At 36.2% G+C, this 27,895-nt stretch overlaps 1 protein-coding gene across 1 annotated transcript in view; it reads right to left on the bottom strand.

Annotated features, from left to right (window-relative positions):
• Positions 1–27,895, bottom strand: part of chp (leucine rich repeat containing G protein-coupled receptor chaoptin) — a 159,560-nt gene that overhangs the window by 26,469 nt on the left and 105,196 nt on the right. Inside the window, exons 9-11 of the mRNA XM_089087905.1 lie at positions 25,264–25,389; positions 5,052–5,162; positions 1,791–2,026 (exon numbers count right to left, since the gene is read on the bottom strand). Coding sequence (XP_088944031.1) covers positions 1,791–2,026; positions 5,052–5,162; positions 25,264–25,389 — 473 coding nt within the window. The remainder of the gene's footprint in view (positions 1–1,790; positions 2,027–5,051; positions 5,163–25,263; positions 25,390–27,895) is intronic.

The raw sequence follows: 27,895 nt of genomic DNA, 5'->3' as shown, positions 1-27,895 counted from the left end.
TTGAAATACAGTCAGTCAGCCGGGTACCCAGATTAATCATTGAGCAATTTTTTCGGAAAACATCTAGCAAATCTTCATCCGCTTTGGCTTCAGAGCCATACTTGACCACTGTCATCACTGTAGCTTCCAAAATTCTAATCTTCGTTTGCAGACTTATCTTCCTGTTCTTACAAACTTTTGCAACTGTGTTTAACTGTGAAAATACACCCTGATACTTGGCTATTCTATTTTTAACATCTTCACTGCTCCCATCGTCATTACTAATAATGCTACCAAGTTACAAATATTGGCCTTAATAAAAAGAAATATGAATATACGAAAGAATGAACAAAATCTTTAAAATCTTGAACTATCCTTACCAGTAGTTCTACTCGTACTACTAACAACTCACTTTAGAGCTGAGCCACCTGAGGCCCGCTCTCGCTCCGCCTCTAAGCCCAATCCAATAAGGGCTTCATTTTACCGCCTTTCATGAATTTTCAATTTTCTTTGAATTTTTCTTTACACCTCTTCCTCCTCCTTCAGGGCATGGCATGTTTTTCGTTTGTCTTCATATGAATAACCAAAAAGCACAATCTTTGACAATTTGTCATCCTTACCTGAATAACATGTCATTGACATCTAACCATTCTTTCATTATAATTCATTATATACTTAAAAATGCGAGACCGAACAATACTTTGGTTCAGCTTGCTGTTTGACATACGGTCAGTCAAACCGGTAGATGAAACTATCCTTAGACTATTCCTCTGAAAAACTTTTAACAAACATTTCTCAGTCTTTCGAAGCACCCAGGTTTCACAGCCATGCTTGATAACTATTAATACCATAGCTTCTAGTATTCTGATTTTGGTCTGCGGACTGTCTTCCTATTATTTGAAACTTTTTCTCGTCTTGGAAAAAAAGAAATAGGTCCTCACTGTTCTACTTTTTACATCTTCACTGCATCTACATCTTTACTAATAATCTTATCTAGGTTAGCGAAGCTACAGGAAACTACTATCAACATAAATGTGACTGTGCTGCACAACCAATCTTAAGCTTGTTACCTCACTATATGTTAATGCCGGTAAATATTGTAGTACAATGTGAGTCAGTCCATAATTGACAATACAACGAGGAAGATATTAATCAGTCTAATAAGCATTAAAAAAAAACACAACCCAAAAAATATACATTGATCAAAATTTAGTAGAGTACAGTGTCGTTTGCTTGGCTGAAATTTCCTTGGGGGGCAATACTGCTCAAGGGCACCCTACAGCGTTGTTTGCAGTTACAGTTGTAGTGAAGCAAGCTCATAAAAGATGAATCCTGGCACCACTATTAGGTCACACCAAAAGGATTTTCCTTCCGAGAATAGGGTCAGAGAAAGGAGTCTATCGTCTAAAAACACCGGAGCAGCTCCAACCTTTTATGCACAGCCTATTCTTGTCACCATGGGTGCCCTCAAGCTGGATTCAAGTGGGGGGGGGAGGGCAAACCTCGTCTAATTGGCGCTTTTAATGCTATATAATAGAAATTTCAGAACAAAAATATAAAAACAAGGCAGCATAATTCAGCCGGGGGGGGGGGTGGGAGCCCTCACCCTGACCCCCCCCCCGCCATATGGGCGCCCATGCTTGTCACTATCCTCATTGACTGTTAATTATAAGAAATAAGTGTAAATTGTTAAAACAACTTGTGTAACATATTTATTCGGAGACTGTTTTCAACACATGACTTTTCGTTTTTTGTTTAATAGGCTTACGCATATATCTCTACAAGAATAAAAAATACAAATTTTGACATACCCTATTGCGCAATCGCAATTCCATTCATTGTCAGATATTTCCAATTCAAGAAGAAATGTTCTGTACGGAGATCCAGGATACAAAGTTGTATATGGTTGTGCCATCTGTTTTAAATTATTCCCAGTAACGTCTAGTTTTAACCATTTGGTAGCTCCCATGTCTTTAAAGACACTTCTTTCAATATTTTGAAGGCTTGTGTTGGTGATGTGTAATTGCAAACGTCGTGATGATAAATCCTTAAAATATTAGATATAATTATGATTTAAACAAAATATGCAACGAGTAAATCAGAAATTTACGTTTAGTATTTTTAAAACACATATAGTACTCTTTTAAGTTTTTGAAGGACGGGGGAGGGGGGAGTTGAGTATTGATGATTGATGAAAAATGGGCATGTTATAATTTTTAATTTATTATTTTTTTATTTTATAATACTAATTGTTATCATTTTTTTGACTTGTTTAATTGCATGATTAATTTAATAGGTTTTTAGTTCAGGGAACTTTCTTAAGACAGCAAATCCTCATATATTTTTCCTCAGTGCGAAAGCGTTGTTTATTTTATTTAATCATTTGTGATTGTAAAAGAAAAATGAAAAGTTGAAGTTTACCTTGTCTTATCTCTAATGCTATTGTTTATATCAGTACTGATATTTCAGGGAATCTAAAATTTCAGGAAATATTGAGGGGGACAGTAAACTAAATCAAAATTCTCTATATGCATCAAGGTGCTCGAAAGAGTGTATGTGGAATTAGTTAGGAGCTACTAAGGGTATTAAGTTCAAACTTTCAAAGAATATTAGGGGGGGTCTTCTACTAAATAAAAAGACACTAGTAGCATCCAGGTTGTCATAAGGCTCAACTGGGCGGATCTATATGGACCTCAAAAATGGACCTGGGTATTAAGTTGAAAGTTCCAGGGAATGCTAAGGGGGGTATTAAACTGATTCAAGGAATTCTATATGCCTCTTGGTTATCAAAACAGCATATTTTGAATATTCTAAGAGCAGCAAGGACAAATTATTAAGTTTAATATTCTGAGAATGTTGAGAGAGATCTTGAGCTTAAAAACAATTTCTGTTTCCTGGCTGTCAAAACACCTTAGTTGCAATATCTTAGGAATGGCTAAAGATTTTTAACTTGAAGCTTTCAGAAAATATTTGAATATTGAACTGCGTTGAAAAAAAAACGTACACAGGTTGTCAAACTGACCAACCTCACCTAATGATTGAAGCTTTCTACTTCCAAAAGCCAATAGGTGCATTTTGGTTGTCAAAAGTGCATCTATGAAATGTCTCATGAACGGCTAATAGTATTTAGTTGAAACTTTCAGGAAGTGTAGAGGGAGATGCTGAGCTAAATGAAAATACACTATTTGCATCCAAGTGGTCATTCGGTTATATGCAGAACATCTCAAGTACAGTTAGTATATTAAGTTTGAAATTTCAGGGAATATTTAGAGGTCTGTTGATATCAAGCTAAGGGTATTATATGCCTTCAGTTTGTCAAAATGACATCTGTTACACATCACTCCAGGCAAACCAAGGCCGTACCCATGAATATTTTGTTGGTGGGGGTTATACTCAATTTTTTTTTGTGGGCGGGGGGAGAATGGGCGGGTTTAAACATAAAAAACAAAAAAAACGCAAACAAAATTTGTTTATGTTCATTTTTGTTAAATTTTTATGAGTCAGACAAACATTTCGGGGGAGGGGGGTCAAACCCCCCTAACCCCCCTCAGGGTACGGCCTTTTGGCAAACGCTTACGTCAAAGTAAAAACAAAAGAAATAAAAGAGAACCAAATAAAGAAAGATGAGTGATGATTCTAATATGTATTCCTTCTCTTATTCCACTGTCCTTCATATGTAATATTTTGAAAATTCTCGCAGGAGACTCTTTTGGGTATGTGTTCTATGAATTACTGTCAAATCTAAATGATGGTTTATGAACCGTTCGTAACATTGATTTCAAATGAAACGGAATTTATGCAATAGTTATGTCGAATTTAATGAAACTTAATAATTTAAAATATAATCCAGTGTTTTAATTCTTAAGCCAGAAAACCTGAAATGACTGGGAAAATGTTTATTATATTGACTGATAATAAAACTTTGACAATTAAAACGAACAGAAATTAATCAAAGAACACTACTATATAGGTTTCAAGTTCCTATCTGCAAAAATGTGGAATTTTGTATTTTTTGCCAGAAGAAAGATCATGAATACGTGTTTATTTGTTTGTTTTTTGTTTTCCCACGGGGTGATCGTATCGACCCACTGGTCCTAGAATATTGGGAGAAGGCTCATTCAAAGGGAAATTAAAAGTTCTAGTGCCCTTATTAAGTGACCAAAAAATCGGAGGGCAGCTATACCCCCTCACCCACCCCTTTTTTCCCAGAATCATCTGATCAAAAATTTGAGTGAGCCATTTTGTTCATCATAGCTGAAAAGCCCAATAACTATGCCTTTGGATATAACCTGACCCCCTCCCCCCAAAAAGAAACAGGAGAAAGGTCTTAAGTTATAAAATTTGCCCATTGTTTACGTATAGTATTTGTCATTGGGATGCATGTACACATTTTCGAGTGGGGGGGGACAAATTTTCAGCTGAGAGTTTTTACACGGGGGAATTTTCCATAGGGTGGGAAGTTTCCAGGAAGTGAATTTGTCAGGGGAATTATACACTGCGGGAATTTGCCAGAATTCTAATACAAAATTCATTTTATATGTCTTGCTTTCTCTTTTCCGTCTCAATTTTACGCGCGTAATGGTTAAAAATAATTATCCGGGGAAAATTTTCACCGGGATTGAATTGTCTAGAAGATGTTTCCGTGGGGAGGGGGTTCCTCCGTGGAGGTAGGGCCAGATTTATTGACATTGTTTAAAAAACGATTAGATATTAAATAAAAAACAAGTTTTTTCAACTGAAAGTAAGGAGCGACATTAAAAATTAAAATGAACAGAAATTATTACGTATATGAAAGGGGCTGCCCCTTCCTCATCACCTCGCTCTTTACGCTAAAGTTTCAATTTTGTCCCAATTCTATAAAATGACTCCTGAAACACAAGGGCCGTTTAATTGGAACAATAAGATGCTTTTTTAAAAGCACTAAAAAACCATAGCGTAAAGAATGAGGTGATGAGGAGGGGGTAATCCCCTTCATACACGTAATAATTTCTGTTCGTTTTAAGTTTGAATGTTACTTCTTACTTTCAGTTGAAAAAACTTTTTTTTTGTATTTAATAAGTGAAATAGCATACCTTGAATGGAGATTTACCAAAGGACTTCAAACTCTTTCCAGTAATGGTGATATTTCCCAGTTTGTGTGGTAGTACCCCATAAAGTTGATTATTCAGAGTTGATTCCTCAACCTAAAAAGTAAGATATAAAAAGAATGAAATTGAATCGAAAATTGTACTCATAAGCTTAAAATAAAAAAGCGTATATAATGTAATCTTTTGATTAAAAAAAAAATAGTACATGTCAAATGTTTCACCAAAAGCAGGCGATAAAAAATAATTATAACATTCAAAGAGGTAAATTATTTCTTAGACCACACTGATTTTCCATTTACGAAAAATTAAGCAAGAAAAACTGGGTTTAATTTTAATAAAGCAGTGAAACAAAAATAAATAAACACAAATCAAATACACTGAATGTCAAGAAGAGGGCGACTCATAGTGTCAATATAGACATTCGCTTTTGTTTCTTGTGTTATAACGTCAGTGCTGGAAGTTTGTTTATGATGTGAGTTATTACTTATTTATTTATCTTCGTGTGTATAGTTGTCTAATTTTTTTTATATGTGTTATTTTTTAAAAACATTTTTGTTTTCGTTTTTTTCGTTTTTTTCTCGTTGAGAAAGGCTCCGGACGTGGTGCCGAAATATTTGGAATATTTCTAATTAAAGTGTTGTTTTGTTTTTATTAATTTTTGTTTCACTGCTTTATTAAAATTAAAAACTGTTTTTTCTTGTCTTATTATTCAAAGAGGAGATAGTAAAAAGGTAATTGAAATAAAAAAGCTTAAATAATCTTTTACCTTAAAACAAAAAAAACGAAAAAAAGCAAGAGGAAGCACGTATTAGTCCATGTCAAACGTTTCATCAAAAAAAGGTGATGAAAAAATAATTATGACATCCAAAGAACAGGTAGTAAAAAAGGTAAGTGAAATTAAAAAGCTTAAATAATTTTTTGCATTAAAATTAAAAAACAAAACAAGAAGAATCCATGTCAAATATTTCATCAAGAGCAGGTCATGAAAAAATTATTATAACTTTCAAGGAGTAGGTGATAGCAATTTTTCGCACCCCCTCAGAAACAGAATGGAGTGTCCATATCTGCGTAGAAAACATTTTTGGTGAATGTGACCGGTTATAAGTAGTGTTACGTGAGGAGACCGGTTTAAATTTTTTAAAAGACACAAGGTCATCCTTACTACGAAAAAAAAAACCATCGTTCCGTGAGAGAACTTTCTTACCTAGCATATTTATTGCTATACATTGCACTGGTTAGTAGTACAATGTAAAATGGTGAACATAGTACATAGTATGTACATATGGTGAACATAGTATGTACATAGTACATAGTACAATGGTGAACAGTAAGAGAGGGAGTAATATTTTTTTTTACTTATAATCAACGCACTCAAAAATTGGGGTCTAACTCTTTATCAAAAGCATAATGATCAGCAGAGTAGCATAATAGTGGAAATATAGGGGGAGGGGGGATTTCGTGAGACACTAGGATATCTAGGATAAAAGAGATATCACACTAATTTTTAAAAAACTAAATCTAAGATCCCGTCCGGGCCTGCTAATTTAATTGAACTTAAATAGCTTATAAATTCCTTATAATTCCATTATAATCCTTCCATTATAATCCTTACAACTTCATTCAAAATATATATTCCTTATAATTAGTTCCTTATATATTCCTTATAATTAGTCAAAACAAAATTCGTTTACACCGATTACAATTCAGCACAATTTGGACTTCTTGTTTAAGATTACGATGGGATTCACAGTCATAGGTTTTGTCATCATGAAGAAATCATTTGAAGATCAGTTCATCTCCTAGCTTTTGTCATTGAGTTGGTGCCTGTGCCCTTATTGTTCTTTATGCTATTAAAAAAAAAGTTTTTTTTTAACTGAAAGTAAGGAGCAACATTAAAACTTAAAACGAACAGAAATTTTTCCTTATATGAAAGGAGCTGTCCCCTCCTCAATGCCTCGCTCTTTACGCTAAAGTTTTTTATTGTTTAAAAAATTAAAGTTGTGAGACAGAGTCAAACCTTAGCGTAAATAGCGAGGCGTTGAGGAGGGGACAGCCCCTTCCATATAAAGAATAATTTCTGTTCGTTTTAAGTTTTAGTGTTGCTCCTTACTTTCAGTTAAAAAAACTTGTTTTTTTATTTTATTTTTGAACATTTTTGAATTGATGCAAGTTTTGATTTTGGCTCACCGCACATGAATAATTAAGACAAAATTTGCATATTAATTTTACTTTTTTTTTTGGTTAAATGGCTTCTTCAAAAGTTGTTTAATTTTATTTACGAACCTTTTTATTAGTAATTAATTAAAAAAACTTTTTCCATAAAATAAGGATTTCAAAATAAAGTAAAGAACTCTATTAAACAAAAAATGAGCAAAAATAAAATCAAATAATCTACAAAGCGTGAAACTACCACAAATCAGCATCGATAAATAAATGAAACCCAAAACGAACAGAAATTACAAAAAATAACCAAGTCAAACTCAAAACGAGCGGAAATTAACATAAATTGGACTCAAAACAACTATACCTTCCCAAGGCCAGAACATAATTTGCACTTTACTGAAAAAAATACGAATGAATGTGCATTGTCAGTTTAATATACACATACTGATATTTAGTAATCAAAATGTTAATATTATTTGATTTATTAAAGTTATAAAAGTAAGAACATTTATATTTTTTTCAATAAAGTGCAAATTATGTTCTGGCCTTGGGAAAGCATAGGGGTTTTGAGCCCAACTTTCGTTGGGCTAAAAAATAGTGATTGGAGTCGCTCTCCAATCACTTTCAACTATTAAAAAAGGCCCTAGCCCTTTCAATTTCCAATCAAATGAGCCATTTTGAAGTTTCTACGACAAAGCTTTTAATAAAAATCTTATATGCCCCCAGGGCATAACTTACAACCCTTGCCCTGCGGGCGGGGGGGGGGGGTTCATCCTCAAAGACATAATTTCCAGAACTTTCTGCAACGTTGAACAAAATGGCTATCTGAAAATTTTGATTGGATGTGGTTGGGGGAATGGTGGGCGTGAGAGGGGGGTTAGTTACCCTCCAATCGCTCTCAACTATTAAAAAGGGCACTAGCCCTTTCAATTTCCTATCAAATGAGCCATTTTGAAGTTTCTACGACAAAGCTTTCAATACAAGTCTTAAATGCCTCTAGGGCATGACTTACAACCCTTACCCTGAGGGCTGGGGGGGGTGTCATCCTCAAAAATCTAATTTCCAAAAAATTCTGCAACCTTGACCAAAGTGGCTATCTGAAAATTTTGATTGGATGTGTTTGGGGGAATGGTGGGCGTGAGAGGGGGGTTAGTTACCCTCCAATCTCTCTCAACTATTAAAAAGGGCACTAGCCCTTTCAATTTCCTATCAAATTAGTCATTTTGAAGTTTCTACGACAAAGCTTTCAATAAAAATCTTAAATGCCCCCAGGGCATAACTTACAACCCTTGCCCTAAGGGGTGGGGGGGGTTGTCATCCTCAAAGACCTAATTTCCAGAACTTTCTGCAACCTTGAACAAAATGGCTATCTGAAAATTTTGATTGGATGTGTTTGGGGGAATGGTGGGCGTGAGTGGGGGGTTTGTTACCCTCTAATCACTTTCAGCTATTAAAAACGGCACTAGCCCTCTCAATTTCCAATTGAATGAGCTCCTTTTGAAGATTTTACGACAAGTCTATCTATAAAGACCTTATATGACCCCAGGGTATAACTTACAACCTTTGCTCTGGGGGGTTTGTCATCCTTAAATGCATAATTTCCAGAACTTTCAACTACGTTGAACAAAATGGCTATCCCTAAACATTGATTGAATGTGTTTGGGGAAATGATGGGCATGAGAGGGGGGTTAATTACTCTCCCCTCGTTTTCGACTATTAAAAAGTGCAATTTCAATTTCCAATCAAATGAGCCCTTTTTGAAATTTCTACAACAACTTTCTATGTAAACCTTATATGCCCCCAGGGCATAACTTATAACCCTTGCACTGAGGGCTCTGATGGGGTTGTCATCCTAAAAGACCTAATTTCCAGAACTTTTGACTACGTTGAGCAAAATGGATATCTAAAAATTTTGATTGGATGTGTTTGGGGAAAAGGTGGGCTCGAGACGGGGCTTCGTTGCCCTTAAATCACTTTCGAGACAATTAAAAAGGGCACTAGCTCTTTGAATTTCCAATCAAATGAACCCCTCTTCAAGTTTATAAGATAAAGATTTCAATAAAAACTTATAGGCCCCAAGTGCAAAACTTAAAACCTTTGCCTTGAAGAATGAGGTGGAATTGTTCTAATCAAATGTATAATTTCCTGAGCTTAAAACTACATTGATCAAAATGGCTATTTCAAAATTTCAATTGGATGTGTTTGGGGAAAAGGTGGGCGTGAGAAGGGGGTTAGTCGCCCTCAAATCACTTTCAACAATTAATAAGGGCACTAGACCTTTGAATTTCCAGTCGAATGAGCTCTTTTTCAAGTTTCTACAGCAAAGATTTCAATAAAAACTTATATGCTCCCAGGGCATAACTTACAACCATTGCCCTGAGGGCTGGGGGGGGGGGGTTGTCATCCTCAAAGACAAAAGGTCCAGAACCTTAAACATCGTTGAACAAAATGGCAATCTCAACATTTTGATTGGATGTGATGGGGGAAAAAGGGGGGTCGAGAAGGGGGTGAGTTGGCCTCCAATTGCTCTCGACTATTAAAAAGGGCACTAGCCCTTTGAATTTCCAATCGAATGAGCCTTTTTTGAAGTTTCTACGACAACGCTTTCTACAAAAACCTTATACGCCCCCAGGGCATAACTTACTACCCTTGCCCCGAGGGCTGAGGGGGAGTGTCCTCCTCAAAAAATAATCTCTATGTGGAAATCAACTCCGCTGAACAAAATGGCAATCTCAGAATTTTGATTGGATATGTTTCGAGAAATGGTGGGCGTGGAAGGGGTGTTAGTTGCCTTCCATTCACTTTCGACTATTAAAAAGGGCACAAGCCACTCCGATTTCCAATTGAATTAGCCCTTTTCGAAGTTTCTACGACAACTTATTCGATACGAAGTGCCCTGGTCTAGAGGGAAAAACAATGAACAATACATTGCGCCAACATCGTTCTTATATGTCCCCAGGGCATAACTTAAAACCCTTGCCCTGAGGGTTGTGGGGGAGTGACCTCCTAGAAACCATATTTTCTATCTGGAAATCTACTACGCTGAACAAAATGGCTATCTCAAAATTTTGATTGGATCTGTTTCGGGAAATGGTGGGCGTAGAAGGGCTGTTAGTTGCCCTCAAATCACTTTCGACTATTAAAAAGGGCACAAGCCACTTGACTTTCCAATTGAATGAGCCCTTTTTGAAGTTTCTATAACAACTTCTTTGATACGAAGTGCCCTGGTCTAAAGGAAAAAAATAATAAATAATACATTGTGCCAACATCGTTCTTATATGCCCCTAGGGCATAACTTAAAACCTAAGCACTGAGGGTTGTGGGGGAGTGACCTCCTAAAAAAAATATTTTCTATATGGAAATCAACTGCGCTGAAAAAAATGGCTATCTCAAAATTTTGACTGGATGGGTTTGGGGGAATGATGGGCGTGGGGGGGGGCTAGTTGCCCTCCAATCACTTTCGACTATTGGAAAGGGCACTAGCCACTCCAATTTCCAATCGAATGAGCCCTTTTCGAAGTTTCTACGACAACTCCTTCGATACGAAGTGCCCTGGTCCAAGACCAAGAAAAAAAATACATTGTGCCAACATCATTCTTTAGTTAGGCAGCGCTATTGCGCTGCCTATGATAAATATGCGCAACTTACGAATTAAGTTACGTAACGAGCTTCTATACTCATATATTTTTAATAAGTATATTAGGGGGTTTGCCCCCTAATGAATACCTCGCTCTTTACGCTAAAGTTCGAACTTTGTTCCAGTTCTTTAAAAATTACCGCTTAATCACAAAGGCTGTTAATTAGAAAAAATAGCTCTGAACAAAGTACTAAAAATCTTTGGCGGAAAGAGTGAGGTATTGACTAGGGGGCGAACCAAATCATATACGGAATAATTTCTGTTCGTTTTAAGTTTTGATGTTGCTCCTTACTTTCAGTTGAAAAACTTATTTTTTATTTAATTTCTGATCGTTTTTTAAATAATGCTGGGAAATCCGGCGCCCCCTTCATAGCAATGTCCCTTCCCCAATGAAAACTTCCTCCATAGAAAAATCCTCCCACATAATTCCCGACCCCCCCCCCCCACTACCAGAAAAAATCCTCCCTGAAAACGTTGTATACTTGCCAATTAGACCCCGGCGGCATGCCGACGGATCGACCGAACGCCGCCGACGAGAGGCCCGGTCGAACGCTGCCAAAGAGTCGTACCGCCACCGGCGTGCCGCAGGCGCGCCGCCGCCGGCAGAGGTGGCGGCGTTCGGTCGACGTCAAATTGATTTTGCGACAATTCTTTATTGCGTCAACCGCAAAGTCGGAGCTTTTTCTTCTCGTGTGGTTTAGTATTTCGATTTGCCTGATTAGAAATCAAGCAGGACTTGCATTATCCCGAATTTTCGGGTATTTTCCCAAAGATCTATGCGTCGCCCCGAAACAAAATTTGGCTCCCCGAATCCCCGAAAATCACACCATCACGGTGCCATACCTAGCGATTTATCACCGATGACTTTCCCTGCCAAATATTACTTTGCATACCATAATTCTTCACTACTCTCTTGTTCATTGATTTTCATTTCTTTTGTTACTTTGCATAAAAACCAGACAGATGCAATATTCAATTGCAAATATTGTAATATGCACAGTTCTTCACATGTTGACAAAAAAAGAATCGTCTTTATGAAATGAGTTTAAGTCATTTCAAATGCAGTTTCCTAATCGCTATTTCTTACATCCTTCGTAGTCAAGAATTTTATTTTCAAGTTGAATAGAATTATAGAACTTATTCATTACTATACAGGTTCAGCCTTCAGTTGGATTTTGAAATTGACATCCGACAGATTGTTTCTACAGCTGAATTGTAAATTTGCAGATTTTTTTTTTTTTTTTGCTGTTTTTAGATAAGATTTTCTTAATATTTAATACTCAATTGTTGAACCCTAATAGAAAATACAATCTTCTTTCTAAAATATTTTTACCCCCCCCCCCCAAAAAAAAAACTATCTATTCAGACAAAATTTAGCTATAGACTAAGCTATGTACAAGGTTGGGGAATTAAAGATTGAACCGGAAGTTACCCCAAAAATATGCTTCATAAATAAATTGTAAATTATTGCCTATAGGGGGGGGGGGATAGGAGGCTATCATTTTTAAATGATAATACCTCATTTTTTGTTATTGAAAGCAGGGATACCAAAAAGATCATCCTATCAGGGTGGTATCCCAGGGGGGGGTAGTGAGCTATCATATTTAAATGATAATACCACGATTTTTTTTTGAATGCAGGGGACGGTATCCTATCAAGATGGTATTCAGAGGGGGGGGGGCATAGAGAGTCATTATATTTAAGTGATAGTACCTTGTTTTTTGTTTTATTGAAAGCAGGGATGCCAAAAAGTTGAAAAGTTGACAAAAATTACCAAGATTTTCGTGAGTTATATTTGATACAGCACTTCATGGTTTTATCGTCCAAAGGGAAAGGTACATATGCGTTCAACCCGTTTTTTTATTGATGAAACGGGTTTACTTTGAAAGCATTCATTCATAATTACCAGGCAGATTCACACTAAAACGAATTGGTGTGACGAAAGTGATATCGACATCCCCGCCTAATGTTGCGCTCGAGTGACAATGGCACCCTTTGTCCAATGCCCAAGTTACATTAAAAGGCCAGGTCATAATAAAAGCTTTCAATTTTGGAGGTTCAAGGAGGAGTCTTTGACAGTCTTATGACCTCAGGGTACTAGATGTTGCAACGTTCTTAAGTATCTACTGTGGTTTAAAAAATACAATCACCCCACAAATGATTACCAAAAATATGCACAAATATAACACATGTAACATTTGGAATATTATAACACTTTTTTCAAATCTTTGAAGAAAAGCAAAAAAGGCTAAACTCCCCTAACTATGCTTAAAAGCTATTTTAAGAAGAAACTCTTTGAAGAATTCCATGGAAACGACCATAGTCGAAGCTTTGAACCTGGATGGGGATCAAATAGGTTTCCTTAACCATTCTGATCACATGTGACTTATTGTTGCAACTTTCTTAAATTCGGGAAGTTTTGTGAGCACTTGGAAATCAAAACTTTAACTCGGTAAATGACACTAAGCGTCCTAAGGTTTTGTTTGGATTAAAAGTGACAAACTAGGATGAAAATCCCAACATCTTCCTGGAGCTACTTCAGTCTGCATATTATTTCATTTAATTACATTTAAAACGGATGGGCTTTTCATTTTTTACCTAAGAAAGTAGCTGGCACTTCATTTTTCGTCATACCGAATAAACCATTAAGTGTTTTTTGTTTCACTGTAATTCAAATGTTCTCATGTGAAGTGTTCATCATGTATTTTTCAATTTGATAAATTTACTCCTTTTAGATGCCGTTTATAATTTGACTGATATTAAGTATTTATCTGTTAATAATTTGATATGAATCCCCAAAAGAAAAAATGAATAACATCCAACAGAGCAGCCAAAAGCAATAAAAAAGCAGCAGTCCAGCCTTAGCCTACATGACATTTATTCTATAAAGAAACAAAAAACTTTAAATGCATATGTTTGAAACTGTTATTTGAAACTAGTTTTTAATACAAGCAGGCTTCTTAGGAATCCAAAAGAGCAAAAAAAAAAAAATCAGTAGCAAAGTCACCCATTTCAACTGTTTTAAAGGTGACAAAACAGATATAGGCAAAGGATATTATGAAAAAATTAAGCTTCTAAGTTCAAAGTTATATTCAAAGTTTTTACCCAGATAACTGACGAATTTTGTGATACGGTATTTGAAGTTTTGTATGCAGTAATGCTCAATGAAAAAAACTACTAATTTTGATAATTATTTATGTTAAGAATACATAGCTAATAGATACTTCAACTACTCGTATTATGCAAGGGTTCTGAAACCCTATATTCATTTTGTTTTTACCAGATTTCTACTTCTCTTGACGAATACCTAAGAAGACTAGTTTTCAGCCAGCGACTTCTGAATTTTTGAACTCATAGATAGGCTCGAATCTGTTGAAAATCTAAGCTGTGATTTGAGAAAGACTGCCGGCGGCGCGCCGCCGACATCTTACGGGCGGCACGGCAGGGCGCGCTATTTTTGGCCCCGCCGCCGCTGGTCTTCCCTCATCGGTGCGGCGCCGGGGTCTATTCCCAATAACCAATACTCTATGTAAACTTTGGGTAAACTTCATAACTTTCAGGCCTCCCCCCGGGGACTTTGGGGGATTAATTCATCCTAAAAGACATATTAATTATATTTCCGACCATGCTGAACAAAATGGCTTTCTCAAAATTTTGATCGGGTGACTTTGGGAAAAAAACGAGCATAGGAGGGGGCCTAGTTGCCCTCCATTTGCTTTTGGTCACTTAAAAAGGGCACTAGAACTTTTAATTTCCGTTTGAATAAGCCCTCCCACGATATACTAGGACCACTGGGTCGATACGATCACCCCTGGGGAAAAAAAATGAAAAAGAAAAAAAAATAAACACGCATCCGTGATCTTCCTTCTGGCAAAAAATACAAAAGTCCACATTTTTGCAGATAGGAGCTTGAAACCTCTACAGTAGGGTTCTCTGATACGCTGAATCTGATGGTGTGATTAATTAAGGTTCGCTGAATCTGAGGCTGAATCATTAAGGTTCTATAGCTTTTAGGGGGTGTTTTTCCCTTTTTTCGAAAAATGGCAAATATTATCAGGCACGTAACTTTTGATGGGTAAAACTAAACTTGATGAAACTTGTATATTTGAAATCAGCATTAAAATCTGTTTCTTTTTATGCATCACCGATCCTAAGTTTTTCACCGATCCTAAGTTTTGGCTTTTAGAATTAGAGATTCTTATTATTATTTTTTTGTCTGTGTACTTCCAAATTGTCTTCACTACCACTAGATGGAAACTGTTTGCTTTATCTTTGATAGTGGTGGTATTCTCTTCTCAGTTGAATTAGCTACGAGTCCACCACCTAGCATATTTTTTTGCATTCTTCAGTGTATAGAGGGTTCGATTCGGATGAATTAAACTTGAAATAGAATTTAAGGCTTAGTATATTTCAAGCTGACATGACAAGGGCACAGAAAAATATCTTCAATACACTGTGAAAACCTCTCCAGCAAAAAGAACCCCATAAAAAAAAAGAAAAAAACAACATTTCAATGCATTCTAAAAGGTTTTTTTAAAATTGAACTTAGCAGTATGGACATGTCCGCTAAAATTAAAAGACAAGTTTAACATGGTACACTTATTACCTGAACGCAAATGGTAATCCCCAACTGCAAATCGATTTTTCACATAACTATTAAGTTTTGTACTTGTCAGGGTCAAATCAGGACTGGAATACGATCTGTCGTATAAGGGGTGAATCCACAAGTCACTGAGAACTATTAAAGAAATACTTGCTAAAAGGTCGCCCAATTCCTACCTTTTGCATAAGTAGGCATTAGATAGCCATAGGGGGCTCTTTGCATTGAAGTCTTCACCTATGATCCAATTCCTACCTTTTGCATAAGTAGGCATTAAATAGCCATAGGGGGTTCTTTGCATTGAAGTCTTCACCTATGACCCAATTTGAATACGATTTTAAGCCGTTTAAGACAGTCATATTAGACAGTCATATAGTAGTCTATTGTTAGACTACTGCTTTTTGTGTAGATTAAGACGATAGCACATACACTTGTTGATTGTTCATAAAGTAAATCCCTTCTGAGATGTTTTTTTTATACAGGCAGTGCTGCGATATCTGGTGCACATCTTCTTAATTCTTCAGGTGCTTCACATTGCTGTTTTTAAATTCAGTAAACATGGAAACTCAGCAATGGGAAACTAAGTGAAACTTAGAATACTCAGTAAATTATCATACCACGTACATTCTAAACCATGGGTGGCCAACCTGTGGTCCGCGGCCCGTATGCGGCCCACCGTAAACATTTTTGCGGCCCGTGAGATTCATCACACTCTTATATTCTGCGCCCTCGTGATGCGCGCATATCTTGGAACATCACAGATTCGATGTTTCACTCTTAACAATGTTGTTTATCGATGTATATAGCCCAAGTATTATATTATCATGTTGTATAGCCCAATTATTATCGATGTATCATGTTATGCAAATAGTGAGCAGAGTTATAAAAACAGTGAATTACATTCGATTACATGCACTTACGCATCGACAATTTAAGGAATTTCTTTAAAAAATTAGATTCAGAATACGGTGACGTTGTGTATTTCAGTCAAGTCAGATGGTTAAGTCATGGAAAATGTTTACAGTGATTTTACCATTTACGAGAAGAAATTGATTTGTTTATGAATGACAAATTAAGGTCTGTGCCAGAATTAAGAAATGATAAGTGGTTATTGGATTCATGCTTTTTAGTGGATATTGTCAGCAAACTCAATGAATTAAATATATCACTAAAAGGAAAAGATAAAACCTTATAGTCGATACATTTAATCACATCAGAGCATTTCAGAAGAAATTGTTGTTTTGAATCACAATGGAAAATTAATAATGCTTACTAATTTCCAATGTTGAAAGAATTTGAGAAATCAAAATGTAACAATTATATAAAATATGGGGGATAAATAAGAAAACTTGTAGATGCTTTTGAAAGCCGATTCAATAATTTAGATTAAAAAAAAACACCAAAATTTATGAAATTTATTAATCTGCTTTTCATGTTGAAATTGAGTCTGTCCCAGAAAATCTGGAAATGAGTCTGATTGATATTCAGTGCAATAATGAATTAAAACGTATGTTTGAAAATTCAGAATCAAAAATAGATTTTCTTTGACATTTACCTCACATAAGAAAAATTATCCAATTCATGAAATTTGGTACAAAAAGTTTTTAGCGCTTTTGGTTCAACTTACACCTGCGAATCGTTTTTTTTTTCGAAAATGAAATTGACCAAACCCAAAATAGGTCAAACATAATGGCCACTAACCTTCAACACCAATACGATGTCAAATACCCAAATTGAGATCGACTTGCAAAAGCTAAATGAAAAAGTGGAGAAAAAAAATATCGCACTAGTGAAATAAATATTTTTCTAAGATTTTATTTCTTTATTTTAATTTTTTTATTTTTAGTATTATATATTACAACCATAGCAGTCACAGAAGAATATTTTTCCAATGCTTAATTCTTTCATTTACCCTAAGTTATTTAAAGTACCAAGGACAGTAGTATTTTGACACAGAAGTTTATCACATTCCTCATTTTCATGTAAGAATATTTTAAGCCAAACTAATTAGGAAAAATACATTTTTTGCTTTCAATAGGTTGAGCAAAATGAATTTGCGCTAAATTGACAATTTTGTGTTAATTGGCCTAAGTAGTTTTTCTTCAATTTTTAAAAATGAAAATTACAATTATTTTTTATAAGATTTGTATTGCAGGGTTGTATTTTTGTTAGTCACGGACAAACAACATTTTGCATAAAGTACCTTCAAACAGCTTATTCTTGTTTAAAGTTTAATTTTTTTATTTTTAGTATTATATATTTTTTACAATGTACTTTTATTATCGTTATTATTATTATATTATCTATGTTTATATCTAAATATAATAGTAAACATAATAAATAAAAATTCATTGTTTTTCAATTTGTCACTCCTAAAAATATCTATAATAGGTTTAAATCTAATATAAGAATATATAATTTATATGCGGCCCACGGAATTATGATGCATTTCCATGTGGCCCGCAAGATAATTTGGGAAGGTCACTCCTGTTCTAAACTATTCAACTACAATAAACTGTTAGTAAATTTGATTTTTGTTGAAGAAGTCTATATTGAAAAATTTTTGTTCTTAAGTTTTCAAATTTTTCAATCTTTGTCTTAGAAGTTCACTTTTTTTCAAATTGTGTTTATTTAATCCGCTCTGATTTCCAATTTTTATAGAAGAAACTCACTTATTTTCAATTTTTGTTAATCAATTTTTTTTTCCTTTTTTTTTCAAGTTAATTCAAGTTTCTCGAATTTTTTTGTATTTTTAAATGTCGATTGTTTTTAGCTGAGTACATTTTTTCCATTTTAGATTTTTTTTTTTTAACGAATTTCGTTTTTTTCAAGTTTTGTCCACCAAAATTGCATATTTTAAACTTCTATCGAAGAAACATAGTGTTTCATTTATTGTCCAAGAAATGCCCAGATTTAAAATTTTGTCGAGCAAATTTCGTTGTAAAAATTTTTTCTCGAAATTATTCACCGATTTTCAAATTTTTCAGGTCAATTCTTTAATTTCTCAAAGAAATTCATAAATTTTCAATTTTTGTCAGGAACATTTCTTTTTTTTAAATTTTCGTCAGAAATTCACAGATTTTATAGTTTTTCGATTGAATTTGTGTTTTTTGATTTTGCTGTTAATTTTTCTGACTTTTCATTTCTTGTCAAGCAAATTCAAACGTTTTAAATTTTTCGATTGAATTCAATTTTTCAATTAAAAAATAACAGTTTTGGAACTCCAAGATCGTTAAAAACGAGAATCTTGCATTGCGAAGGGATCACTTGTGTTGATCTGAAAAGTACACGACTTAGAAGGGTAAAAATAGGAAAAAAAATGCTGAATTTCTTCAAATGTGATGTTTTTTCCTAATTCGAAAAAGTAAAGGCTCTAAATTGTTAAAGAATTTCCATAATGATAATAATAATTTATTATAAGCCAAAAAAACAGGCCATACAGAACAGTATTCTTAATTACACTCCACTAGAAAAATAACATAAATATCAAGTTTCACTCATTGATGTCAACGCTTCATTTATATATTTACATAACTGCCCGATTGTCCTTTTTACAGTCGTTTTCAGGATCCCCGGGAACTCCAAGTTACCACCCACAAAAGACTTTTCCCTTAATAGAGAAAGTTGCTGGCACTCGGTTAGAATATGGGCCACATCCTCAGTATTTAGGTTACATCTGGGGCAAGAGTAATCCGCATCTGCATCTGGGGCCACCCTTTTTCTTTCAAATACTCTTTTTCTATTTTTTAGTGGCAGGCATATGTTGAGCTGTAAATACTTTAGTTAGAAATACGAAAATTGGCAGTTTTAAAACTGAAATTCTTCAAATGGGAAAAAGTTTGTTGTTGAAAATTTAAAATATGAAGTTTAAAATTGGGAGAAAAGATATTTTGAAAAATAGAAAAAGGGTCGAATGAAAGTAGGCAATAAATATACAATAATAAAAATTAAAATTAAAAAATAGGTTGTAGCATGCGTGAATAGAGATCTATTACCCTTGTTAATGTGACTAGAAACATAAAAAAAACGAAAAATTCGTAGTAATGAATAGACGGTGATAGGAAACCTGGAGGAGGAAATCTTGGAGGTAGTTATTCGACATCAGATGTGAGGAAAAAGAATGAAGTTAAGGGGTTCTCTGCGGGGAAGGTTGCTTATTTAATATGTCATTCATCTTCGTAAGATGAAGCACAAATATTATTCAAATTAAGTAAAAAGTATGGACACTTGGTAGAGAAGGTGCATAGGTGTACTGGGTGTCTTGGTACATTTTGACAGTGTTAAAATTTGAAAACAGACTTGGAAACAAAAATTACATCATTGAAGCTGATTAAATAGTTTTGATGGGGGTATCATAATTTAGGTATTATTAAATCATTAATATTTAAGATAATACTTGAAATTTAAAAATAAAATCATAGATATTCATTGAAGGGACTTGAAAGGACTAGTTAAGTATTTTTTGGATGTAAGGGAGAGAAGCTATCTGTAATGTGTGAAATTTAAGTTGAAAAAAGGGATTTTTTTTTCTGTTACAGGCTTCACGGCTGCACCACAGACAATTATTTGCCGGTAGTCCTGGTAATTACCTCATTTTCTAAGACTGAGGTATTTGTTATACCTTCTCTTGAACGCGTCAAGGGAAGGATTTTCCTGGATTAACTCTACCGACAGTCTATTCCTTGTGGCAACCAGTCGCCAGGCGAAACTCGTTTTCAGATATTCTTGGCGGGGTGTACCCTGTTCAAGGTAGTCCTGACGAGCTGTACTTTGGCGAGTTGATCGCAAGGGCTTTGCTTTATCAGGAACGAGCTTAGATAGCTCATCTGATAGAGGATTATACAAGTACTTGCAGGAGACCGATGTGGACGCCAATTCGAGACGTTCCTGTATCACCTGTGGGGTTTTAGATTTCGTGTTACCAGAGGTTGCTGCACTAACTGCTCTATTTTGAATTTATTGGAGTTGAGCGATGTGGCTTTTTGGTGACCCAGCGAAAGGAGGACATGTATATTCCATGACAGGTCTGATGCACCAAATGAAAAGTGGCAGAATAGAATCATCAGGGAGAAGACTTTTGCATCTTTGCATCTCCTAACTTCTTGGAGCAAGAGGATCTAATTTTACTGAGATGCTCAGTCCATGAGAGATCCGAATAGAGATTAATTTCAAGTAGGCGAAGTGTATCAACTCGCGTTATTGCCTCTTCTTTGAAGACGAAATCAGGATGAGCCTTCATATTACGTGCCCTTCATATTACAAGCCATGCATCTATCCAAGCCTCAATTTTCTCCAGGTCAGCCTGAAGCTCCTTGTGGGGTTCGCTGGGATTTTCGTCTTTTTCAATTTATGTTTTTGTTGTCGTGTGATCAGCAAAGTGGTGAGGCTTCTTCACAAGGTTGTTCCCTAGATCGCTTATGAACACCAAGAAAAGAGTTATCCCAAGAATACTTCCTTGGGGTACTCCTGATAAAACTGAGTGTTCTTTTGATATGAAGCCATCGAGGACAACTTGCAACAATCATTGACGAAGACAGTCAGCAGGCACCTCAAATATTCGACCATGAATTCTATAGGCTTTCATTTTACAAAGAAGTTCCTAGTGCCACACACGATCAAAGGCTTTTGCAATCTCATAAAAGAGAATGCGAATATCGTGCCCCTGAGAAAGGAGTTCAATTCACTCTTGATACTGTGCGATAACGTAGACCGTTTTCTGCGAAAATCGTATTGCGTGTCTGCCAACAACAGATGTGACTCAAGGTATTGGTAACGGGTCTTATTAATGACGCTTTCATAAGCTCCACCTACGCAGAACAGCAGACTTTTTGGACGATATGATCCTAAATTAGTGAGGTCAAACTCTGCCTTTGGAACAGGGACCACAAGAGCAGTTTTCTAGGCTTTCGGGAATGATCCCACTGCAAAGCATTTTCTACACAGAGAGGTGAGAGGATTAGCAAGTTCGGGGGCACATCTTTCAAGGATGAGATTGGGAATCATGTCAGGTCCTGAAGCTTTGGTGACATCCAGCTGGTTTAGCGTTCTGAGCACCTTACTAATAGTTATGTTAACGCTGGTGCTTTTTGCATCTGTTCGTGGCGGAAAGGGGGAAGGGGAGACTCCGTCCTCATCAAGTTGGGATACCTTTGAAAAGGCTTGTGCAAGAGCAGCTGCCTTTTTCTGGCCTAACTGGATCCTTGTCCCTTCAATATGAAGCGAGGGAATTGATGTTGATTTAGATGACAGTAGAGTTTCTTTGACGACTCTCCACCACCACATTGCAGGGGCACTTTTCAGTTTGTCTACAAACTTGTGCTTGTAATCGGCTCTAGATTGGCGTGCAGCTTTAACATACTCGTTTCGAGCGCTAATAAAAGCAGCCCGGTCCTCGTTGGATTCAGTCAAACGCCATTTCTTATGAGCCTTCTTTCTGGCTCTGGTTGTGTTTCTACAACCACCACTGAACCAAGGCTTATCTCGAGATGAGACTTTAGCTGTTTTTGATGGGACACATTGCTCAATGGCCTCTGTAATCCCTTTTTCGTAAAGTGCCGCTGCTTGATGTGGGGCTTCATTTAGAAACATTTTACTCCATGGCCTTGCCAATAAGAAGTTTCGAAGATCACCCCAGTCTGTGCGGTGATACTGCCTGATGATCCGCTCGTGCTTTACAGGTATTTTCAGATTTTCATGAGTTATAACTGCCACGTGGTTGCTGGCAAAAGGATAGCTTTCAACACTGAAGGAATCCGAACGATCAGTTAAGAAGAGATCAAGCCGGGATGATCCATGAGGGCCAATATAAGTGTCAAATTTAACAAGTTGTTCTAGGCCATACACAAGACTCAGGTCTAGCAGATCTACGCCTTCCGCATCAGTCGTAAGACTTTTCAGCCAGTGACCATGATAAATTTTTAAGTCTCCTTGGATTATTATACCTGATTTAGGGAACTTATTCAGAAATTTCAAGCAATCTTCCAGATGTCCGGTGATTTTCATCTTTGGTGGATTATAGACTGTACCAATAACAAAAGATTTGTTTGGTAGGTCTGCTTTCACCCAAAGGACCTCCTTATCGCTAGGAATCGAAAGTGCCAAAAAAGGGACGTTATTTTTAAGGTACAAAGCAACACCACCTCCACCAAAATTGGAGCTTCTCAGGTTTTTGCGATCCCGCCTTAGCGGACTGTAACTAGGAACATTGATCTCACTATCAATGTCACTAGAATTCAGGATGGTCTCCGATACACACATGACAGAAGTGGAGACCTCATTCATCACATGCTGTAGGTGATCCAACTTGGAACGGAGACCGCGTAAATTGCAGTGGGTCACAGTAAACGTATCCGTAAGAATTGTCTTGGGGCGTGCATTTGTTCGTCTACTGGAAGGAAGTCTGATCCGAGGCTGTTTTTTTTCGTTTGAAAACTTGGTAAATGCGGGCTGAATGGGTAGTTGGCCCAAACAGCCGACAAAAGAACCCCTAAGACAGACTTTGCCTCGTCAGATAAGGAGCGGTCATAAGACCTCATACTTAACCTCAGCAAGAGGGATGGTAACCCCAATAGGGGTAGGAGTTGACACCTTGCGGTAGCTACCACTCTTAAACTCTTTGGGCAGGAGCACCAATCCCAGAGTGGTTTGCCGAAGCATACCACAGCATACCCAAGATGCAGAGACCGCTGCCCAAATCTGGATCTTCCACCCTATTTCGCAGTTGTCCTCCTGGAGAGGATCCTCCCACTATGGTATCCTACAGTACCATACAATTTAACCCATTGCTGGAAGAAGGTTTGCAATGAACTGGACGTGTCCGCACGCCGGTGGGCCCTGATTAGAGTGCATCAGAGCATACCCAAGTATTTATCCTCCTCCCCCTGTATTTACGACCCCTGGTCGAGGGTACCAAAGTTTCAATTTATGGACCCCCAGGGGCTACGTCCAGCTTGGTCCTTGCCTCCCTTTATGGGAGGTACCCTACATATCTGAAGGATGTTCCCCTATCCGCCACCTGGGGACGCGCTGAGTGGCCTGGAAACAGTCCCTACTGAGAAGGTGACTCATTAGGCACTCAGCAATTTACGAGGGTATCTAGAGGGTAAGGATAGCTTGAGAATATTTTTGTTTGTGCCTTTTGTTAAGATGAGCTTTATTACTACTCAGGAAAATAATTATTAAGATCACAGGAGAGGTCAAAGAGATTGGGAAAGATCATAGTAAAATGTATTGGGGCCTAGGTACAATTAGATTTTGTTAGTTTTTATTATTACATTGAAAAGAAAAATAAAATGACGTTTTGAGAGGGGGAATATATCACTCTTATTTGCAAAACTTGATCATCATTGATACATTGTTAGTTAACAAGAACATTAGCACCAACGGTTTGTTTGTCTTCGGACGAAATAAGCTGATGCATTCAAGTGTGGTGTATCCGAGAGGGATTCTTCTGATCTGAGGATTATTTATAAGGTTGAAATAGTTTATTAATAATATATTTTAAATGAGGTAGTCTTGGAATTTTGGAAACTTGGAAAAAGTCTTTTAAATAAAAGGTTAAGGATATATTTTAATACGTTGAAGGATAGTATTTTAGACAGAGAAAATGTGCAGATATCCATTATGTACGATAAACTTCCCCAAATCGGAAAAGTCTGCCAAAAGTTGTATTTGATGTCTGGCTTAACAAATTGGTTATGCATTACAAGTAAATAAAGCTTTTGTCAAATGATGTAAAATTAAAAAATACTATTTGAAAAAGGATTAATCATTACCCTGGAAAGATTAAAGAAAACATCCTTGATTCACATACTTTTTGGTATGCTCTATTAAAGGGGAAAAAAAAATCTTTGCCTATATGTTCTAGTTAAGGGGTTTCAAGGTCCCCGAAAGAGATCAAAAATATTATGAGGAATTATTTATATGAAAAACGCTTTTGAATTCATTTAAACTTTCAAGGGGCTCAAATTTTGGCATAAATGTCTCTCACGCCTGTCTAAATTAACATAATATTGAACTGGGATTCCTTTGATAGCCAACAAAATCATAAGGATAGCCTCGACGATTGAATTTGGACCAAAAAAAGCAGAAGAATAGGAGCATAAATTGGGCAGTATTGCAAAAAATGAATATTGTCCAAAAGAGAATGAAAAATATGGGAATTCTAGCATAATGAGTTTTACGTGCTACATCTCCGAAATATCTTTATTCTGGTATTGAATGCAAAAAACTCAATTCTATAGGGAATGTGGTTATTAAGGGATAAATCCTTTATGTATACGAAAATAAAAGGTAGACATTTATGCCAGGAGTATGGGACTTGCAAGACACTCTTTTAAATAAAGGTGCATTAAATAAACACAGGAATAGTATGATTTTTTTGCAGGGATTGATCTTTATATATGTATATCATTGCAAAGTAATAATCTGGAATTCCCTAGATGTTCCAAGATAATTGTACGGATAGCCGCAACCATTGTCTTGGAAAGGATATTGTTATTGGGCCACAATCCTTTGTGAAATACACGTAACCTAACTACTAATATGATTTCATCGGGTTCTTTGAAGGGGCGATCGGAAAAGGCTGAGACAGCATTGTTATCTGAAGTGACTTCCGCCTCAATTTACATTCATACTCAATTTACACTAAGTGGTATGATACCACTAACTGTATTTGCAATACGCAGAAGAGTGACTTAATTGCCTTAAACCTCGTTTCTGGGTACTAAATTGTATGGTAAGCTTTATAAATGGAATACTTTTGCTAAAGAGCTGAAAAGTTACAAAATCAAACTTACGTCAATATATAAGCTTCTCAAAGCTGAGTTGTGTCTGATTAACGAAGCAATGTTGAAGCCCCGAACATCTTTGTAGATGCTGCCACGGAAAATCCTTAGAGATGACAAAGGAGCAAGCGCTCCATACTGAAATTAAAACAATCACTGAAAAAACGCTCAAATTCAAGCTACCTTGTTTTTAAACAAATTAATAAATGACTTGGCAAGCTAGATTAGTAAATGTTACCATGACTTGGTAGTAACTTGAGACTAAGATAGAACTTATCAGCTTAACCAAGGTATTTGAAAAAAAGGAAGATTAAAAACAAGATGAGTGCTGATTTCAAAAGTAAAAAGTAGGTTTGATTAAACAAAAAAAAATTCTATATTATCCACAATTAGGGTATTGTATGAACGAAAATTTCCTTTTGAATTAGTATGGAAATACAGAGAATTAATAAAAATAGCTTTATCTCTTTCCAACTGACTGACTATATTTCTTTTTAGTCTATAATGCTTTCTTGTAAGCCATAGTTAAACTTAGTCTTTAAAAGAGAGCGTTGTTCTAGCTCCTTTCACATAGAAAAAAAAATCCTGTTTGCCCAGCAAACCCATTTATTTCCACTCTTTAGCTAGCAAAACCAAATTTACGTGGTTTTATTACCGATATTCTTGTTTGGGCTTTCATCCCTCACCAACGGCACACTTCGATCTTCGGCAATAACAAATATAAAATTAACACCATCTCCTTAAACCTTCTTGGCTCTCATCCACCTTGGTATTCTTATTTTCATGAAATTGTAGTTTGTTTATTTTATTTTGTCTTTCACCATATACTTCTTTTGGTTTTTTGTAATACTAACCAAAAGTCTTAAAAAAAACGAAATACACAAAATTTGTTAAGTTTAAAGTTACCCTTAAGAAGCTACTGGCGTGGTAAAAAATTTGCCTAACCAGAACAAAGAGAAGACGTTCTCAAAAGGGCAAGTAAGGAAAATCACACAATCAAATGCACCACGTAAGTGAATCTGCAGCACGTAAGTGAATCTATTGCAGAGGTTTAAGCTCCTATGTTAAAAAACGTAGAATTTGTAGTTTTTCGAGAAATCATATTATGGATGAGAGTTTATTTATTTGTTTATTTTGCAGAGTTCATTGTGACGGAACAAGTGTCTTAGAGAATCAGGATTAGGCGCATCTGAACGTAAATTGAAATTTGTGACGACCTTTCTAACTAGTCCAAAATATTGTGCCATGGAAGAGTGTGGCTGACTAATAGACATTCATTTTGAATATATGGTAAAATAATATGTTTAAACTTGAGCTTTTATAAAATATGGATAATGCTGCAGCATTTTAGATTAGCTAATCAGGGGGAAGACCGGTGGGTCGTTTCGTGGGGGGGGGGTGTCTGATGCCTCAAAAAGTTTATTTTTATAAAAAAAACTGTACTTCAGTATTCTGGTAAATGTAAAATAGTGTTCGAAGGAAGATGTAGGAATTTATCCCTAAACTTTCTTCATTTGAGCTATGTCTGAATACGGGTGCTGCAGGAGGATTTTGTTTGTACAACATAAAACATTCCCTTCAAAATTTTACCAACCCAAACAGGTAAGGCATAAGTGGATTTTGAATGTGACATTTAAGTTTCACAGGGGAAAGGGGACAAGTGCTACCACGACTAGTTATCTTCATGTATTTCAGGGACAATTCTTGATCTGCGTCCGTAATATGGGCGCTAAGGGGTCATACTTCCCCTTATTTTGAAGACACTCTTTTCTGTGTAAAATAAAAGACTATATTCACATACTTGCTGGCATTAAGGTAGGAGAAATGGAGAGGGGGTATAATGAGCACCGCCAGGAATTTTCTTTGAGGATGTGAATGAGCAAATGCTACCTTTCAGAAAGATGTAAATTGTTAAATTTCTTTATTTTCTATTTGTGTAAATTATTTAATGTTTTCTTTTTCCCCAGAGAGCATTAGGGGGAAGAGGGTGCCTCTCTGGCCTCTCTGACAGAATCTGTGGGAGAACTCCCTTGAAAAAACATTTGCTCGAAGAGTTTACCTAGAAAACCGCGGATATGATGACCACATAATAACTTTTCGATATTTCAATCCCCCTGCTATTAAATATATGAAGGAGTCTGTCCCAAGCCAGGAAAAGAGGGAGGGTTAAGCAGTGGGCATGCGACCCACTCCTGTAACACCCTAAGCAACCGAGATATCCATTGAGAATAGCCACGGATCTGATTTTTTTTTTTAATGCAACCGCATGCCCCCGACACGATTTTTGACAGTGAAAAGATCTTTCAAATGAGGATTCTGGAACATTTGAACTATGTCCCAGTTGTCCAAAATAGAACAGGTTTTGAAAAAAATAAGCCAGTACGATCTAGACATCCTCGCCCTGTCCGAGGTACAATGGCCTGGTTCAGACCTCGAAACGTCGGCAAGTGGACACAGCATAAAAACCAGTCCATCCCTTTTAAAGCGGCAGCTAGTTTCATCCAGAATTCTTACCGCTAGGTTTGCCAGCCAGCATGCAAAACTGTTTTTGGTGGTCTGTTACGCACCCACAAACTAAGCAAGCGATGATGTAAAGGAAGGATTTTACAGCGCCCTGCAGTCAGTTGCCAGTGATATACCTAGG

Source organism: Artemia sp. Qi Xiang Cuo, chromosome 1 (assembly GCF_049724085.1).
Source record: "Artemia sp. Qi Xiang Cuo chromosome 1, ASM4972408v1, whole genome shotgun sequence".
Taxonomy (NCBI): Eukaryota; Metazoa; Arthropoda; class Branchiopoda; order Anostraca; family Artemiidae; genus Artemia; species Artemia sp. Qi Xiang Cuo.
Note: the sequence above shows the minus strand (reverse complement) of the source record. Positions and strands in the feature narration are given on the sequence as shown.